General features: G+C 39.6%; 1 protein-coding gene across 2 annotated transcripts in view; it reads left to right on the top strand.

Annotated features, from left to right (window-relative positions):
• Window positions 1-240: 240 nt before the first annotated feature.
• The window catches only part of CDK14 (cyclin dependent kinase 14), a 601,018-nt gene continuing 586,473 nt past the window's right edge, over window positions 241-14,785 (top strand). Inside the window, exons 1-2 of one of the 2 annotated variants that reach the window (XM_024132226.3) lie at window positions 241-471; window positions 7,258-7,289. In XM_024132226.3, the coding sequence (XP_023987994.1) occupies window positions 381-471; window positions 7,258-7,289 (123 nt within the window). In that variant the 5' untranslated portion in view covers window positions 241-380. The remainder of the gene's footprint in view (window positions 472-7,257; window positions 7,290-14,785) is intronic. The other variant, XM_055084972.1, reaches the window with a different exon arrangement.

Genomic DNA, 14,785 nt, shown 5'->3' on the forward strand with positions numbered 1-14,785 from the left:
CAGCCGGCTGCCGGCGCGCTTCTCTCGGTTACAAAGGAGGGAAAATGAGCCGGGCGGCGGCGGCGGCGGCGCGGCGCGGGGCCACCACGGCGGCGGCGATCGCTGCCGCCCCCGGCACCACGTAGAACGCCCCCGCTCGTCCAGCCGCGGCCCAGGCCGGAGTGCAGCCTGCCTCTCGCCGCTCGCCTCCCCAGCCCTGCGCGTCGCCTCGCGGCCGGAGGAGGAGGTGGAGGAGGAGGAGGAGGTGGCGGAGGAGGAGGTGGCGGAGGAGGAGGTGGCGGAGGAGGAGGCGCCGCCTTCGCCGCGCCGCGCGTCCTCGCCGTTGTCTGCGCTCGCTCTGGACCAGTTTGGGGAAGTTGGTCGAGCCCCGTGTCGCCCAGATGTGCGACCTCATTGAGCCGCAGCCGCCCGAGAAGATCGGCAAGATGAAGAAGTTGCGGAGAACTTTGTCGGATAGTTTCAGCCGCATTGGTGAGTGGCGTGCTGTCCCGGGCACCCGGCCCGGCGCCCCCATGCCCGCGCCCTCGGCCCCGCGCTTCTGGCACTAGCGGTGCAGCGGCCACCCGGGACTGGCGTGGGGGGCGCTGCGCGCGGAGGGTGGAGGGAACAGTGCCCAGGACCTGCGGGAGGGCGACGACGAAGAGGAGAGACACCTCTTTCCCTCAGGACCTGAGGGTTCATTTGTGCCTGATTTTAAGCCTACAATTTGGGTTCCCTCTCCTCGCCACTAGCGCTCCTGCTTTCGCGCCCGCCGGGGACAGGCGGCGCGGCCGCCCGGGTCACCTATTTTTTTTCACGCAGGCTTTGGTATTGGGTGTTTAGTCAATAATTTAGCTTTGGAAATTGGTGAAATGTTGAGTTTGTACCTTGGTATTGTTTAACACATCCAACCTAAAGAGAAGTGGGACAGATACCTTGGGACCTTTTGTTCGGTACTTCGGGTCCTCGAAAGCGAGATTTGGGCGTTCAGTCTCGAGTCCTCTGAATCTTTACATTGCTGCAGAGAAATTCGCGCCGTGAACTTGTCTGAACATTTAGGAATAAGTCTCCCAAACTTCTTCCATTTACTAGACCAAGGCTATTGTCTTTAACTCAGACAACCAACTGACCGACAGATAACCGACCGAGAAATGTTTAGGACATTTAAGAATAAATCCATGTCACGGACTATAACAGGGTGACAGCAGTGTCACGTGGAATGGGTGGTTAGATTTCTAGGGTTGGCCATAAAAACCCCTTTTAACCTTAAGACGGTAGCTATCTTCTCTAACATCTTAACTTTCATTTACACAGGTAACTGCTTTCAGCAAGAAAATCGTACAAAATAACCCCTCAGAGTCCCTAAGAAGCCTCTAGCCTTTGTTTCAGTTGTTTAACATGTCATCCATGTTAATGAAGGTGTTAATGGAAATTAAGCGTAAGGTGCTCAATTCCTTAAAATAAAACCCTGGAGTGCATATGAGTATTGTCCTTGTCCTTCCATCCGTTCATTTAAAAATCATTGTAGAGGGGCATCGTGAAATATGCAAACTTTCCTCAAGTCAAAAAAATGTTTAGCCTACTTTTCTTTGTTGTCTTTTAACTGAAAATTCCATATTGGTATACATAATTTTTCCCAAGATGACTGTAAAGTTATGGTGTGAAACCAATATTTAGCCCTGGTTTTATTTATTTTGTGTATGGGATCTTTGCAATTTTACTCTTAGGAGTTAGGGATGTGTATGAAGAGCCCCTGCATTCAAATGAAGTTTGAAGCCAAGAAGAGTGTGAGAAAGCAAGGTGTTGAGTCGCTGTGCTTTATTAAGGAGGATGTTTCAGCCCCTGACCCAAACTATCACAGAGGCGGGTTCTGGAGTCCATTAAGCCCTGTTCTGTAAGGCATTAACTGTATATTTACTAATGCTAATGACTCTGTTGGAACTCTTCCAGTTTTGTGTTAAATAATTCATTGCAATTGAATCTCAGTAAGAAACCAAGGACATTAATATAAAAATTACTTATGTTTAGGTAATTTCAAGGTTTTGATCGACAATCAGTAAAATTTAGATTAACTACAATGCTGGCAAATGGGGTATTACAGTTAATTGGATTTTCTAGCTTACAGAGATTTAGTGATGTGAAACTCCTTTTGATTACAACTCTTGTTAAAATGTCTTCTAAGTTCTAGTAGATTTTACTTCCTCCCTTTCAGAAACAGTATAGTGAAGTGATCATAACTGATTATTTCTTGTATTGATGGAGGGTCATGATTCGAATAGCAAATCTCATTCCGGAATACTGTAAAAGGAGATAAAGAGGTTTAAGTGATTATGATTGTATAACAAGCTCAAGACATTCATTAGAGTAGCATTACAGAAAATAAGTCTTTGTTATCTTTGTATTTTTTGAAGTTTTATTTGTAAAATCAAAAAGCATGAAATCAATCTGATTATTTAAGGATTTTTAAGGTGCTGGAGGCTGTTGAATTGAGGCTTTACTGTGGGATTACATAGTGCATAGATTTAAAGGTGTGGGCTGTGTGTCAGATGGACTAGGATTTCTGGTGTTGCCACTTGTAGTGGAGTGACCTTGGACAGGTCCTTCACCTTCTGAGCTTCAGTTTTTCAAGTCAGTTTTGTTATTGGCACTTAGTGAAATAATGCATATAATGTCCTGTGTTGTATGGAATAAAGGCTCAATAGATGTTCATAATGTGTTATGATCATTATTGGTGATTACAACATGCTGACGTATGGATCTTCTAGGTGGAAAGCAAGAGAAGTTAGAGAAGTGACCACTGACTTTACAGTGTGGCTAACCTGAAAACAGGATGGGTTTTGGAGCCAGGCTGATCTGGGTTCGAATCCCATTTTCCTTGCCTGCTGTGTGCCTTGGGCAACAGCTAGAAGAATTTCCTTAGATCCTAGAGTCCTTATCTGTCAGTTTTCTTAAGGTTGTTGTGAAGATTAGATCAGGTAAAATACATAAAATATTTAGTGCAATATATGTCACATGGTGAAGATCAATATTGGATGCTGTTATTATTCCTTCTGATTTCTCTGTTTATCTCCTATCTTCCTCATTTCTTCGTTGGTACTTCATGAGGAGATCAAAGAGTGAATGGTTTATTCCTGCTGAGTAAGCCAACATCTCAGTATATTCATTCCCTTTAACCAATCTACTCCGGCTTTTGAGATAAACATACTGACTTTATTTTGCTTTTGTAGTATGATTCAGAAGTGTAGTTTGTTATATGGTAAAATATACAGTATCACTGTTTAGCCATGAAAAATCAGTGATCATCTATAGAAAATGAGGACAATTTTTGAAAGTCTGTGATATTCATTAATTATGGATTAATAATCCATTATTATAAAAGATTAATAATAATAATTCTATATAATAATTCTATATAATAATTCTATAAAAGTGACAATGCTAATGGTTAATTTACTCACACATGAAAGATCAGGCCAACTTTGTCACTGCCCACCTCAAATACAGCTGATCTGAGATTACTATATTATAAAAGGTCTAATAAAACACATTGGCTTTCAAGCCATAGCACTCTTAATTTACTGCATCTGCCAGGGAGTGACTATAACACAGCTATGGTTCTTTTATAAGATGGGTGTAATTGAATTTCAGAGTCATCCATTGATTTCAGGAATGAGTATTTATGGTTTTCTGCTAAATAGTGTCAGTGTGTTCACTTACTAGGAATTACTATAGTTGTCTCACGCTTTTTAAAAAAAATTTGGGTTAGCATAAACAAAGACAAATGGGAACTTAACTGTTTAAAAAATTTATATTAAAATTCATTTCCTCTTTTCTTTCATTGTTTCTTTTTTATTTTTGAATGATTGCCTAGAAGGAGAAAGGCTTTCTGTAATATCCTGTGTAAGATTAAGGTCGAACTGACATTTCTTCATATTCATTTGAATGCATTTCTTCACACTTAGTTGGATGATCTTCTAGAGAAAGGAAGTTTATACTCTGCGATATACGAGATGAACCCTACGTATACCATTTCTTTGAAAGATGCAGTTTGTGAGATAACTGAATAGAAGGAAGAGGCTGTGGTTACACTGAATTTGGGGGTTTGTTACCTTGTTCTGTAAGAGTGTAATTTTAGAGTCCAGCTGTCACCTGATAAATCCATTCTGTCAAAAAGAAAAATGTAAGGTTAAAGGTTCAGAGGCAAAAGTTAACTATTGTACCATATCCTCTCCCAATGTAGTTTCAAAAGATTTTAATTTGAAAACTGTGAAATGGAATTTATGATTCTTTCATAAGAGGGAATAGTACATGGTTTTCATATGCCAAAACTTCAGTGTATCTCAAAGGGTAAGATGCTATCCTTTTGCCTTTGAAGTGCAACTCATTAATTCTGCCAATAATTATCGAGTACCTCCTATGTGCTAGATATTGTGCTGGCATTCAGAGTCAATGACCATTGTTACTGGTCCCTGTCCTCAAGGACTTTAAGAGAAGACAGGCCAATGAAGGAGCATGGACAAATTCTACCATGAAGATTAGCATAATTTGCTGTTGAAGAACATAGGAGGGGATACCATTTTAGTCTTGGTGAGATCATGGAAAAACTTCTGGAGGGAGCAGTGTCTGAGCAGAGGACTGAATAGAATATCTGATTATCTTAGATGGCTTAATATATGCCCCTTTGTTAACCCAGAAGAATGTAATATGCTTGTTATTCCATGATATCCTTGAAGACAATTGTGGGTTTGTATTTACATGAATGATTAATGACAATCAGAGAATGTAATCAATAACGAGATGTTGTGTGCTTGTCTAGATCAGAGTTTATTCATCAATGACCTGATAAATATTTGCCAAAGGCATCTTTAATTGGTCTTTTTTGTTACCACTGACTGCTGTTCAGGGAAAGGATACAATATTAAAAGAAACTATGCAAGGTGTCAATCTAGCAATGAATGGTTCAATGAAAGGGTTGACTTCTTGGTCTTAAAATATTCTCCCCTCTGGTGTCCTGGGCTTGAGAATAGTGTACAGGGGAGATAATCTGGCTTCCTGCTCTTTATATCTTAGGAAATACACCTGCAATGACCCTTTTATTTCCTCCTTTTCTTTCTACCTACAGATCCCACCCCTTTATCCAGAATGTTGGAGGAATTGCCAGGACTTAGGTGGCAAGAGGGAAATAGTCCAGTCTGGGTGTTAAAGACATTCTAGTTTCTACTCTTCTCGTCTCTCAACTTGAGGGTCTTTGTTCCTTGTTTGCAATTCCCTGAGAGAAGTTATCAACTGTAGTTCTTACTGGTTGCTTTGCTTAGGAAAACCCATGGCTAAATCTCTAGAACTTTTATCATGTCCCAAGTAAAGAAGATATATTTAAACATCTGTGATGTGAATGATAAGCTTGTTGCTGTAGCTTTGCACTTTGAATGGCAACAACGTAATGTGTTTTACCTTAATCGTTGTTAAATGAGTGAGGTATGAGGCTGTACAATAATTCACTTTGTATTTGAAATCAGTGAGCTAATCATTTCTTATTCCAAAAAATTGGTTTTTTTTAGATGGAACAACTTGTCTATATTTACGTAGGTCACTAATATTTTATAAAGGAATCACTAGTCAAGTATGTTAATTAAAGGACACGCCTTGGGTTGAGAGAGTGAGGGGTATAGTCTAGTAACATTGTTGACTGATATTTAAAGAAAGCCTTCTGGATTAGAAGTTTTATATTGTGAATTAAAAATGTCACCATTAAGAATCACCTAAGATCTTCTACCTTTCTATCCAAGTAGTTTATTTTATTTTATTTATTTATTTGGCCACACCAAGTAGTTTGCGAGATCTTAGTTCCTCCACCAGGGATTGAACCTGCGCCCTTGGCAGTGAAAGCATGGAGTCTTAAACACTGGACCACCAGGGAATTCCCCAAAGTAGGTTATTTTAGATTTAATATGAATTAAGTCAAATACATTATGTAATATGGGTGAGTAATTGAATGCAAGATAATCCATTTGAAACTGGGACAAAGATCTGTCTTTTTATTTTCCATTCGGACGAAATGATTCTCTAATAAAGGAAGTAGAGAAAACTATTACAAGATCAGTTTCTTAGGCAAAAGGGGAAGACTAAGAACTAAACTTTGAGAAATATTTTATCTCCCTTGACCTACCCTTTTCTGCCTTAACTCATCACCACAACCACAGACTTCTTGATGTTTTAAAAAGACAAATTTATAGTATGACACAGAGAAAAGAACCTTTGCAAGATTGCTAGACAGTATAATATAAGCTTTGATGCGATGGCTTCAGTTTAGGCACAGGACCTCTCTCAGAGCTTAACTGCCAAAACTATTTGTTTTCCATTGCTTTGGTCAGAACATAGCTTTCCAAGTAAGAGCTACCCAAGCACTTCTATCCTGAATAGAACTATCTAGTATAGACCAGTAAGCACTTATGCACAATTCTGTACCTCTGAAACATTTCTCCAACTTGTGTTTTCAGCTAAATTCACTCCTTTGTGCATTTTCCTTAATCTGAAACATTCTAAATAATTGTAGGGTTTAAGGAACTAGGTGTTTGCCAACTATATATATGAAATACTCTTTCTCTTTAGATTAATAAAATTTCAATTCTGAAGTCATGAATATTTAAAATAAATTTTAAGTATTTGCTAGTACCTATAAAATATTCCACATGTATTGTTTCCTTCGGTGATACGTTGTTAGAAAAGTTATCATGTTGAAACTGTTTGAATTATGTTTCTGCAGTGCTTATTTTACACGCTTGATCTTTCATCATTGAACTTAAACTTCTCTCAGTATGAAAATCTCATTCCGGGCACTGTGCAGAGTGGATGTCTTCCTGACAACTGGTTTGGGAGGTCCAGCCACCATGCATAATGATAGACCAGCAAACACCAGAAGTTTAAGGGGAAATTTTTTTAAGATTACTTTTTGATTCTTTAATACTTTCATTAAAACATTTTCCTACTAAAGAAGAAATAGAGGAAAGATATGCACACTTCTTTTCCACAGCTGGGAGGATAGTTCCATTTACATATTTATGAAAGTGTCTCACAAAGATGCGTGCTGTGCAATTCTCTCTCTCATTTGCAGTTCTCACATTTGTATCATAACGTTATTCAGGTTGGGGTACGATTTTACTTTTTGAAATGAAAACACCATACTGCTTTGGGTTTTTTTTCTGTTTTTTTAGAACTTAGATACTTAGTCTCTTTGAGATGTTTCACAATAACTGTTTCCTTTCCCCTTTTATTTTATAGCTTTGAAGAAAGACGACACCACCTTTGATGAGGTAGGTTAAATTTCTTTATCTAATGTTAGAAGTATTTAATTACGGCCAGGTAAAGTCAGTAGGTGCCAACTTTGCACTTAGAAACAAACAAACAAACAGAATGCCTTAAAACAAAAAACAAGCCATGGCATCTCTTTATTTAGTTACATTATGTTATTTTTCAGTTTTAAATAACTGTTCAAATTGAATTTTGGTATCAGTCAACAGAAATGTGTCTTTTGAAATTAATAAACAAAAGGCGCCCGCAGGCCTTTGTTTTGTTGCTTTCCTGATGTTGATTGTGCTGGTGAAGCCCAGTGTGATGTGTGTACTCAGGGCAAGTCTGGAGCTGTTGGCAAGTTGGGCTCTACAGCTCCCTTGCAGCCCTCCTCTGAACTAGGGTATGATGCGATGTTGACGCCACATATTGTCTGTCAGAGTCCCAAAGGAGGAGCTGACTTTTCCTGTTCCAGTTTTCCTATTCTTTGTATATCAGATCTGTCTTTATCTACTTGCCACAAAGTAGCAAAAAAGCTTGTTCAAGAAAGGCAGAGGGTTCCTGTGTAATTAATAACATTCTGAATGTGATTTTTCAATTGTACTCTTTCCTGAGTTTTTGGTAGGATCAGTGGGAATCACCAGAGAAGTAATGTGTTTACAGAATGTTCTCAAGAGTGCTATAGAGTGAAGTCTTTGTCGCCATCCAAAGCCACAGTCACTGATCTGTGTTGTAAACTGGGCCACGTACATACATATATATATATAGAGAGAGAGAGAGAGAGGGGGAGGGGGAGGGGGAGGGGGAGGGGGAGAGGGAGAGAGGGAGAGGGAGAGAGGGAGAGGGAGAGAGGGAGAGGGAGAGAGGGAGAGGGAGAGAGAGAGTGTTTATGTATGAACACAGATGTATCTACACAATGTGCTTATCCTGCAGCCTGATGAAAGCATAGATTAGTTTGGTTGTGGTTTGATTTGTTTTAACAGTTGCAGATTCCATGAAATACGCTACCTGTCCGCCCTCTGCTGCAGTGCTTCAGAGAGGAAAGGACATTTGTGCTCATGGAAAGTCCCCTTGGCCATGTGGCTGGCTGTGGTGCAGGGCAAGAGCACTCACGGGGAACCTGCTCCAGACCGGGATTTCTGGACGGGGCCCATGACATTTGGCTCTCATGGTCTGCTGCTTTGTCTGCTGCACCTGTTCTTTTTTCCCCTGGGTCCAGCTCTACAAAGCTGTGTGTCCCTGGACTCCAAAGCAACTTCCCCTGCCAGCATTCCTGAAACATCCTGTGAAACTTAGTGATTCTAGACCTGAAGCAATAAAGGAGTCTTTTCTTTCCCATCGGTAGTGGGTAATAATGATGTTCCCCTCGAAACCTGTATTTCTGGAATTTCTGCAGTGTTACTGAGATGTTTTTAGGAGAGTATTTTCTTTCTTCTCAGAAGAACCCAATGTGAGAATATTGGGCACCTTTTCTCTCTTCATAAGGAAAAGTCTCCCCTTTAATTATGGATATAATTTAAGTTTACATTAAAAAAAATAAGGAAAAGGAAAAGAAAAAAACTCCCCAATCCTATTATCCAATTACAACCACTGCTGAATGTCCTTCGTGCCTCTTTCCTCATGTAAAAAACAAACAAAAACAACCCCCCCAAACTGTAGCCCATGTATTATATCCTACTTTTTTCTCTTAACCTATAATATATTTTTGCATGTTTTTACAGATGACTCCTAATCATTATTAGGAATTTAAAAAACCTTTTGTCATGACATTTTTTTTTCTTATATTCCATATATATGTGTTAGCTTACGGTATTTGTTTTTCTTCTTCTGACTTACTTCTCTCTGTATGACAGATTCCAGGTCCATCCACCTCACTACAAATAACTCAGTTTCATTTCTTTTTATGGATGAGTAATATTCCGTGGTATATATGTGCCACATCTTTATCCATTCATCTGTTGATGGACACTTAGGTTGCTTCCATGATGTTATTCTGCCACGGTGGCTGTGACATCAGCTTTCAGAAACACCTGAGGCTGGAACCTAGATGGAAGTTAAGAATGTATGAGTCAAACCCGTAACTACCTGCCCTCCCTTACCCCCAAACTTCTGCAAAGCTGAAGGCCTGGATTTTGTAATTTGGGGCAAAATTATCCTTAGCTTTTATAAAGTGTTTTCCTTCCTCTGCTAAAGGAAAGAGATTGGTTAGATACCTTAAGTCAGTAAATCACAGAATGTTCCATCTGGAAGGGACACTGGAAATCATGTGGCCAATTTCAGCATTTCAAAGGTGAAGGCACTGAGGTCCGGGGGCGGGGGGACAGGTAATTTTCAGTAATTCAGGGAAGACCCAGGGCCAGGAGCCTGGGAGACAGTCTTAGTAAAGACATGCTTGAGTGTAAACCCCAACTCAACCAGCCTCTCAAGGGCAATCGACTTCCTTTCCCCAGGCCTTTTATAAAATAGAGGTGTAATAGTACCTCCCTTCTGAGGTTATTGGCACGATTAGATAAGCTAAGTGTATAAAGGTACCAGAATAGTCACTGGCACATAGTAAATGTCTTATATTTGGTCTTGTCATTGTCCTTGTGTTTGTCATCGCCATCATTATTGATGCTCTTACCGTGACATCTGCCTTCTGTAGTTGAAGGGCTGCAAGGAGGATGGAAAGATTAAGTTCAAAATTAAGTATTAGATCTGTGAGGAGAATTACTTTCAGATATTCCCCTAAAATTCCATGTAAGACTTCATGTGATGATTTGCATATTAAAACTGTAAAAATATTGTCTAAAACACACCATTTTTTATATTCCTTGAGAGAATGACTGCCTGCGTTCTGCTTTGTAGTCCCTCCATGTCTTGCACATGGTTAATATTCAATAAATATCTGTTGAATATGAGTGCATATCTGTTGCAAATGAAGAGTGTTCATCCCAGGGTCAGCCAATGTGGATTCTCATTTGCCACTTCCTAGCTATTTGTGCAGGTCATTTACTTTACCTAAGGCTCAGTTTTCTCATTTGTAAAACCAATCAGTAAAACTATGATCTTCGAGTTGCTTTCTGTCTTTAAATGCAGCATACAAAACAATCAACATAAAATTACAGTCTTACCAAGATCAGAAATGAGTACTAGATCTGTGATTATATGAACAGGAAGTCACTGAGTTCTTCTGTAATCATCTTCAGATTATAATGGTAGATGTTTTCTTGAATTCTTTTCTTGGTCTTCCACTTTTCCTGTCGGAGTTACAGTCCATTGGAATCCAGTTAAGGTTTGAGTCTTGGAATCTGGAGGCTGGGTCAGCTTCTTAGATATGCATGGAGGTGTGGCAACTCCTTACTCAGTGTTTATGAGCTGGAGGCCTCCTTATCTCAAGGAGTGGCTTTCTCCAGAGTGCCTGGAGAGGGAGTGTAGTTGCTATTTACTGACTCACTAGAGGATTTCTCTAGGTATATGTAAATGTTTGACTTTGAACAGAGGAGAAAAAGAAATATGGACCTGTTTGAAAGAACTATATGTTTTTTTTTTCCTTTTCCTTCCCTCCATCCCTCTCTCTCACCCTCCTTACGTTCCTTCTTTCTTTATTAAAGTATAATACATTATATTAGTTTCAGTAATGATTCGATATTTGTATATACTGCAAAATGATCACCACAATAAGTCTAGTTCACGTCTGTCACTATACATAGTTACAGAATTTTTTTCTTGTGATGAGCACTTTTAAGATCTACTCTCTTAGCAGCTTTCAAATATGCAGAACAGTATTATTAACTATAGTCACAACGCTCTACATTACATCTGTTGGTCATCTGTATGTCTTCTTTAGAAAAGTGTTTATTCAGATTCTCTGCACATTTTTTAATAGGATTGATTTTTGCCATTAAGTTGTATAAGATCTTCATATATTTTGGATATTGATCCCTTTTGGATACACGATTTGCGAATATTTTCTCTCATTCATTGGATTGCCTTTTCATTCCTTTCAACAATCCAGTTGCCTTGTTGATGGTTTCCTTTGCTGGCAAATTCAACAATCCAATTGCCTTGTTGATGTTTTCCTTTGCCGTGCAGAAGCTATTTAGTTTGATGTAGTCCCACTTGTTTATATTTGCTTTTGTTCCTTTTGGTGTCAAATCCAAAAAGTACTGTAAAGACTAATGTCAAGGAGCTTACTGCCTATGTTTTCATCTAGAAGTTTTATGGTTTCAGGTCTTATATTAAGTCTTTAATCAGTTTGAGTTAGTTTTTGCGTATGGTATAAGATCAGGGTCCAGTTTCATTCTTTTGCGTGTAGTTGCCCAGTTTTCCCGACACTGTTTATTGAAGAGACTGTCCTTTCCTCACTGTATATTCTTGGCTCCTTTGATGTACATTAATTAACCATATATGTGTGGGTTGATTTCTGGGTTCTCTGTTCTGTTCCATTGATCTGTGTGGCTCTTTTTATGCCATACTGTTTTGATTACTACAGCTTTGTAATATAGTTTGAAATCAGGGGGCATGATACCTCCAGTTTTGTTCTTCTTTCTCAAGATTACTTTGGCTATTCAGGGTCTTTTGTGGTTCCATAAAAATTTTAGAATTGTTCATACTATTTCTGTGAGAAATGCCAATGGAATTTGAATCCACTGATTGCTTTGGGTGATATGGACATTTTAACAATATTAATTCTTCCAGTCATGAGCATAGAATATCTTTCCATTTATTTCTTTCATCAGTGTCTTATAGTTATCAGTGTACAGGTCTCTTCACCTCCTTGGTTAAATTTATTCCTCAGTATTTTTAATTTTTGATGCAATTGTAAATGGGATTGTTTTCTTAATTTCTCTTTCTGATAGTTCATTATTTGTATATAGAAACAACAGATTTCTGGACATTGATTTTGTATCCTGCAACATTACTGAATTCATTTATTACTTCTAACAGTTTTTTGGTGGAGTCTTTAGAGTTTTCCATATCTAGCATTATGTGATCTGCAAGTAGTGACATCTTTACTTCCTTTCCAATTAATGCTTTTTATTTCTTTTTCTTGCCTAATTGCTCTGGTTAGGACTTTCAGTACTGTGTTGAATAAGAGTGGTGAAAAGGGCCATCCTTGTCTTGTTTTTTTTTTAACATCTTTATTAGAGTATAATTGCTTTACAATGGTGTGTTAGTTTCTGCTTTATAACAAAGTGAATCAGCTATACGTATACATATATCCCCATATCTCTTCCCTCTTGCATCTCCCTCCCTCCCACCCTCCCTATCCCACCCCCCAGGTGGTCACAAAGCACCGAGCTGATCTCTCCGTGCTATGGGGCTGCTTCCCACTAGCTATCTATTTTACATTTAGTAGTATATATGAGTCCATGCCACTCTCTCACTTCATCCCAGCTTACCTTTCCCCCTCCCCACCTTCCCTTTTATAACTGCCTTTTCTGCATCACATAAGTTTTGATATGTTGTATTTTCTTTTCTGTTTGTCTCAAGGTGTTTTTTATTTCACTTTTGCTTTTCTCATTGATCCATTGGTTGTTCAGTAGTATGTTGTTTAGTCTCTGCATAAAGTTGACCCTTGAACAATGTGAAGGTGAGGGCCACTGACCCCACGCACAGTCAAAGATCCATGCAGAACTTTACAGTCGTCCCTCTATATCTGGGGTTCCACATCCACGATTCAGCCAACCCAGATTGGGAGATACATGGGGGCAATGTACATTGAGCTCAGTTTCTAGTCCATGTCCCTCTTTGTTATTTTGTATAAAGAGATAACTCTTAATACCCAAGATGGTAAATATGGCAGTGATTTTTATGAGAACCAAAGTCTAGGGGTTAGGTACAAATATGATTTGGGGATATTCCTGGTCATTATTTTCCATCTTTTGAGGGTGGTGGAAGCTGTTGCAGTCTTTTCTCACCCTAACTGTCTTCATCACTGGAGGCCTCAGTGTCTTGTGAATGATGTATTTGTTGTATACAGTGTTCCATCTTCAGACTTCCCTGACTTCCTCATCTAAAATATTAAATCTCAATAACAGTCATTCCTTAGCCCTCTTGCTCCTGTTATACTCCCTCTATCTCTTCTTTGCTGGCTTCCAGTTTCCAGAGGACCCCTCCTCTTCCTACCCTGTCCCATTCTTCTGTCCCACAACCCATCCTCCCTCCTTTGTTTCCTTTTCTGTTCACTCATGGTATATCACTCCCTTGACAGTATCTTCAATGGCCTTACCCCTTTGTACTTTGCTTGTAATCTACTCTGCCAGCTCTCGATTTTGACCTGGCATCTTTTCCTTTTTTACCCAGTGGCTGCCAAAAGCTGCTTGAGGAAATCACTCTGCAAATAAATTTATCATTTCCAGCCTTTGCTGGAACCCGAGGCAACTGTGCACAGTCTTGCACTGTGTGGCTGGGCTGTTTCCTGCTGAAACATTTCCACTTCCCTCAAACATTCTAGCCACCCTCCTCCACCCCTCCTTCCTTTACTAGATGACTTTTCCTCTCTATTAATTTGCTAGAGTTGCCATAGAAAAATACCACAGACTAGGTGGCTTAAACAACAGACATTTATTGTCTCACAATTCGGTAGACCAGGAGTCTGAAATCAAAGTGTTGGCAGGTTTGGTTCCTTCTGAGGGCTATGAGGGAAGGATCTATTTCAGGCCTCTTCTCTTAGCTTGTAGATGGCTATCTTCTCCATGGGTTTTCACATCATCTTCACTCAGTGAGTGTCTGTGTATCCAAATTTCCCCTTTTTATAAGGACATCAATCATACTGAATTAGGAGCTTACCCTACTCCAGTATGACCTCATATTAATTTAACTAATTGTATCTGCAGTGATCCTGTTTCCAAATAAGATCACTTTCAGAGGTACTGGGATAACTTAAGACTTAAACATAGGAATTTTTGGTAGATACAATTCAACTGATAATAGCATTCACCTTCTTAGAACACAATAATATTACACATCAGCCCCTTGCCTACATGTATACCTTATTGGCTCTAATCATACTTCTTTTTTTTCCCTGAGAGTAGGATGTCTTTTTTCCTCTGCTGGGCTGGTTCCTCCTTCTATCCTCTTGATTCCTTTCCCTCCTTTCCACTCCAGAAGCTTGTGTAATTGATTCTTTCCTTTCTTATCTACGTTTCCTGTCTCTTCCCCTTTACAGGTATTTCAACCGAGGCTCTGAGCATAGTTAAGTCTTCCCCGTCTCTTCCATCGTAATGGAAACCCCTGTGCTCTGTGATCATTTTTTCATGCTCTCCTTGAGTAGTTTGTCTGTCCCTTGGTTTTGGCTGCTCTGTTATTATACTCACGTCAGTTTGGATGGCTCAGCTTTCTGTTCTGAACTCTAAACCCAGATATCTAGCTGCCCATTAGATGTTTCTGCCTCTGTATCTTATAGTCACCTTGATTTCAGTGCATACAAGAAACAGTTGACCCTTGGGACTTCCGTGGTGGCACAGTGGTTAAGAATCTGCCTGCCAACGCAGGGAACACAGGTTTGAGACCTGGTCCAGGAAGATCCCACATG

The sequence above is a fragment of the Physeter macrocephalus genome, chromosome 5, assembly GCF_002837175.3.
Source record: "Physeter macrocephalus isolate SW-GA chromosome 5, ASM283717v5, whole genome shotgun sequence".
In the NCBI taxonomy this organism is placed as follows: Eukaryota; Metazoa; Chordata; class Mammalia; order Artiodactyla; family Physeteridae; genus Physeter; species Physeter macrocephalus.